Source organism: Rutilus rutilus (genome assembly GCF_951802725.1).
Source record: "Rutilus rutilus genome assembly, chromosome: 23".
Taxonomy (NCBI): Eukaryota; Metazoa; Chordata; class Actinopteri; order Cypriniformes; family Leuciscidae; genus Rutilus; species Rutilus rutilus.
The window spans coordinates 2,790,001-2,795,000 of record NC_140233.1 but is presented as its reverse complement, the minus strand read 5'-3'; the positions used below and the strand labels follow the sequence as shown (position 1 = coordinate 2,795,000).

General features: G+C 38.1%; 1 protein-coding gene across 2 annotated transcripts in view; it reads right to left on the bottom strand.

Moving 5' to 3' along the window:
• Positions 1–5,000, bottom strand: part of tmem117 (transmembrane protein 117) — a 58,730-nt gene that overhangs the window by 8,276 nt on the left and 45,454 nt on the right. For both annotated transcript variants that reach the window (XM_084397177.1, XM_084397176.1), the window contains exon 6: positions 213–372. In XM_084397177.1, the coding sequence (XP_084253303.1) occupies positions 213–372 (160 nt within the window). The remainder of the gene's footprint in view (positions 1–212; positions 373–5,000) is intronic.

Genomic DNA, 5,000 nt, shown 5'->3' with positions numbered 1-5,000 from the left:
ATTCATGAGACAGTGACACACTCCACTGTGATTTGCTGCCTGTGGCGAAGTGGAGGACATTAAACTAGAATCAGTCAAGAACAGAAACACACACACACAGACACAGACACAGACACAGACAGACACACACACACACACACACACACACACACACACACACACGCACACACACACACACACACACACACACACAGGTGAGTGTGTGTTTGCACCTGCATGACGATGAGGAGGTCGAACACCAGGATGAAGGAGGCGAGGAAGGCTCGGGACACCTCGTCACTGGGCAGGAACCCCCGGTTCAGGTTATCCCAGCGGATCCAGTCCGTACTGATGACCAGAACCACCACAGACGTCAGAGAGATCAGCACCGCCCTGAGGAACACCAGCAGCTCCGTCAGGAGAGCGAACACAGGCCATGAGTGCTAGAGCCCATCAGTCCATCAGTCTGGGAACTGGTGGACACTCGAGCATCATGCTCTGATCACAGGAATAATTACACTTCACTATATTCACATAGAAAACAGCTGTTTTACATTTTAAAAATATTTTACAATTTTTACTGTATTTTTGATCAAATAAAAGCAGCTTTGACGAGGCGTTTGTGTCGTCTGAAGATGAATTTTTCTGATGGTAAGCAGTAGTTTTGAATTTTGAATCGATTTTGAATCAAATTTCTAAATGATTTGATGTTACTTTTCTAATGTGACTGCGGTAGACAGTTTAATAGGTCTAGAAGAAGAAACAAATCCTACTGGATTAAATGTGAACCGAGACATTTATTTAGTTTTTCTTCCCATTTTAGTCAACCAAATATAATAAAAGAAATGCCCTTTAAGCTGACTGAATCATTAAACACAGTCTTCTGCAATAAAGCAAGGCAGAAAATATTATTTTATCATTTATATTAAAAATGGGAACAAAGAAGCAAATTACAAACAATAGGAGAAATACAATGGAAACATTTTTTAATATTTTTATATATAGTTAGTTATTTTAATATACCTGTATAGTTACAGTTACTAGTTAATTCTTCCAAAAAGTAACTAAATTAGTTACTCAGTTACAAATTATAAAAGTAACTAGTTACTTCAGAAAGTAACTATTGCGTTACTTTCAAGTACATTTTTAAATGCTCAAATGTGACCCCTCCTCCACCCCTCTTTAACGGAACTTAAAATACATGTGCATGTTCAATTATTTATGATAAATCTGAATATTATGATGAAATGGACACTTATTACAATACATTATTAACAGAAACAATGTACACAAATCTAAACTATTTTAATGTTGCTGTGGGACAAAGTGAGACTAGCCTCCAATCAAATGCCATGTGTGTAGATATTATGTTTATATAGTGGGTCTATACACATAACACAATAGATGTTTTGGAACTTTCGATATTTATTATTATTATTATTATTATTGTATTTAACATATAGAAAAACTGAATAATCAAATGTAAAAATAAAACTGTATAGTCCCATAAAAAAAAGTGTTTCAGTCAAGAGTGTTTTTTTAACTAACATTAATAAAACGGACGGCAACAGTTTATGAGGCTGCTGTCCCTTTAAGAATGAATGCACGGATCTAATATGCTGTTACACATCCAGTTTTCTCCCATTTGTTTTCGTTCGCGTAGGACAGACTATGTTCACATTGAATACTCCACAGTTCACACGATGTGCATTTGACATAATTGTGTGTGTAGCTGTGAAAGAGATGCGTTGAGTCCTTGTTCGCGGCTTATTGTGATTAACGTCAATAACTTACAGTCATTTCAAGTACTGCTGAGAAGATAAAGTGTGTAACACTTTAGAAAAGCGATTTTTGAAATTTGTGAATCGATACAAATCGGTAGAAGATAGAAACACGATTCATTTATAAATCACTTTTTCCTGCACCTTTAATAAGCAGCGGAAGATCTCTTAACCCCTTATGGACATTATTTTTCATGTCTTATTGTCTTTTCATGTCTTATTCAGTTTTGTTTGTGTGATCATTTTGCCTGTGTTAATGCCAACTGTATATATTTTGGCACAGGTGTGTAATTTTATTGGAATTTTACTATTTCACCCCCATTTCCTTTAAAAAGTCTATTTTGCACTAGTAACATAAAATAGTTCCTCTCAAGACCTTAAATGTCCCCAATGAAACCCATTAAAACTGCAATTTTTTATCCCAGGGCCATTTAACTATAAAATGATGCAATCTTTGTTAACAGGCTTTCATTCTGTTGGCAAGGCTTCAAACTTTTATTTTTTTAAACTATTTTTTACCAGATGTGCCATTTTCTCAGGTTTGGCCTATAAAGCAAATATTCGCTTTATTCCTGTTTTCTGCTTCTGCATATTATAGAGACAATTGGAGAAATTATGCAGCTATAATTGTGTGGGTGTGTTGGTATGGATGTCAGAGTGTGGTTTGTATGTGTGTAATAAAAAAATGTGTGTGTGTGTGCTGGTAATATTTGAGAGAGAAAAACTCTACTGCAAATCCCCAATCCAACCAGTGTTCATCCCAGTGGAGCTTTACTGGCATCTAATGGGGAAAATCTGCTACTGCGCCCACACACACACTCTCACCAGAGCCCGTCTACGGAGAGCCTGGCCACTCCCTATTGAGTCCTATAGTAACAAATGTTGGTTGTAGTTCCACCAGAGTTCCACTGGGGGCGATCGCCCATGAGTGCAGACTGAATGGGAGTCTATGGGGCTAGACGGCTAAATTTGTCTCTTTCACCCGATTGCCGTTGAGAAATCTCAGATTTGATTGTAGGTTTTGCAAGTTCAACATGGGTTATAGGTCGAAAGTTGAATGAACGAGTACTTATGTCCTTTCGATTTCTTACAGGTTGAGTTGTTGTTGCCCATAACACGCTAGCATTCTGCTAATGAACGCTGATTGGTCAGTGAAGGACTGATTACGACCAGAGATACCGCTTGATGGCATCGTGGCATCCGAAGCGGGACCAGAAACAAACAAAACAAAAACTCTTCTAGCGCGTGTGTTTACCTGTGTCAGCTGTGTGTGTTTACCTGTGTCAGCTGTGTGTGTTTACCTGTGTCAGCTGTGTTGTGTGTTTACCTGTGTCAGCTGTGTTGTGTGTTCCCTGTGTCAGCTGTGTGTGTTTACCTGTGTCAGCTGTGTGTGTTTACCTGTGTCAGCTGTGTGTGTTTACCTGTGTCAGCTGTGTTGTGTGTTTACCTGTGTCAGCTGTGTTGTGTGTTCCCTGTGTCAGCTGTGTGTGTTTACCTGTGTCAGCTGTGTTGTGTGTTTACCTGTGTCAGCTGTGTTGTGTGTTCCCTGTGTCAGCTGTGTGTGTTTACCTGTGTCAGCTGTGTTGTGTGTTTGCCTGTGTCAGCTGTGTTGTGTGTTTACCTGTGTCAGCTGTGTGTGTTTACCTGTGTCAGCTGTGTGTTTACCTGTGTCAGCTGTGTGTGTTTACCTGTGTCAGCTGTGTTGTGTGTTTACCTGTGTCAGCTGTGTGTATTCACCTGTGTCAGCTGTGTGTGTTTCCCTGTGTCAGCTGTGTGTGTTTACCTGTGTCAGTTGTGTTGTCGACGCCTCGAGAGAAAAGAAAGTGCAGAGCGCGAAAGCACCAGAGTGTGTGAAGGATCGCCGTAAAGCAGTATCTCTGGTCGTACGATGTGTATGACATCATTGACATTTTAAAAGACTTTTTAAAGCAAATAAGTGACTCTAAAAAATCTAACACCCAGCAATGTGTAATTTCTTTGCATCTCCTTTCGAATACAACATTCAAATTACTAGACAAAAACTTATATCCTGAGAAAAGTGGATTTTGAGGGGTATAGCGCCATAGACCTCCATTCATTCTGCACTCGTCCTGTGAGCGCCCGCATGTGGAGCCAGAGTGGAACTGCAGCCAGTTCAGAAGCCGGAAGTGTACTGGGAGTGGACGTTCTCCCCTTATTAGACATTCTCTGCTCTCACTGAAAGCTCATTTTTTGAGATATCAACCTCAAATTTGGAACATGACTTGTTTAAATGTATGGCTTGTTTAAGTTCAACATTTTTAATAAAATACAATTTTATAAATAACATTAAAATAATGTTCATAAATAATTTTCATAAACAAACTTTTTTAAATTTTTTTGGTTTTACTTTATAAAACTTGTTTTACTTCAACAATAATAATCTACCAGGGGTCTTCTTTAAAATGAGACCAAACTTAAACCTGTGCTCACAATTTTTTTGACAAGGACATTTTTGTCCACTATGGACCTTTGTGTAACTTGTTTTAATAGATACACAAGGGTTTTAAACACACGGTTTCTCAGCAGAGCTGCGGTCTGTCGTGATCGGTGTGTGTGAAATGAAGTCTGCCGTTTTACTAATGGATGGAGACGCTGCGAGAGAGTCCATTAATAAGAGACGTGCAGAGCCAGAATGAAATGTATGGTGTAATGCACTTCTGATGGAACCACTGAATAATACAGACACCAGATCAGTTCTTCATGTCACTTATGTCACTGATGAACACATTCATCAGCCAATGAAGGACCAGAACTGATCTAGGGTCAGTGCCTGACATCGCAACACTAGGAGAGCGAGACGCACAGCTGGATGTCACTTTGATTTTGACGCTTCAGATAAAAATATGCTGCGAAAAACAGCCAAATGTTTCCTTTGACGATGTCAATAAGTAAGTAAAACTGAGTTTTAATGAGTTTTTAATTAGTCTTACTGCAGCGGGAGACTTTCCCACACGCTTTTATCTTCTTTACACTTCAAAATCTGTCAGTGAAGAAAGGCGAAATGCTCTCGTATTTATAACGTAAGAAACATGTTTTTTGTTTTAACCATCTTTAATAGTATTTATTTCTTATTGTAAATGATTCACCATTGCATGATATCCTAAATAAATAAAAATCACATCTTAAATGAACTAAATCTAATTAATTATTTAAAAACAAAAATGAACTAAACACAAAATTTTGTTTTTATTACAAAAAATTAAACATTTTATTAATAAT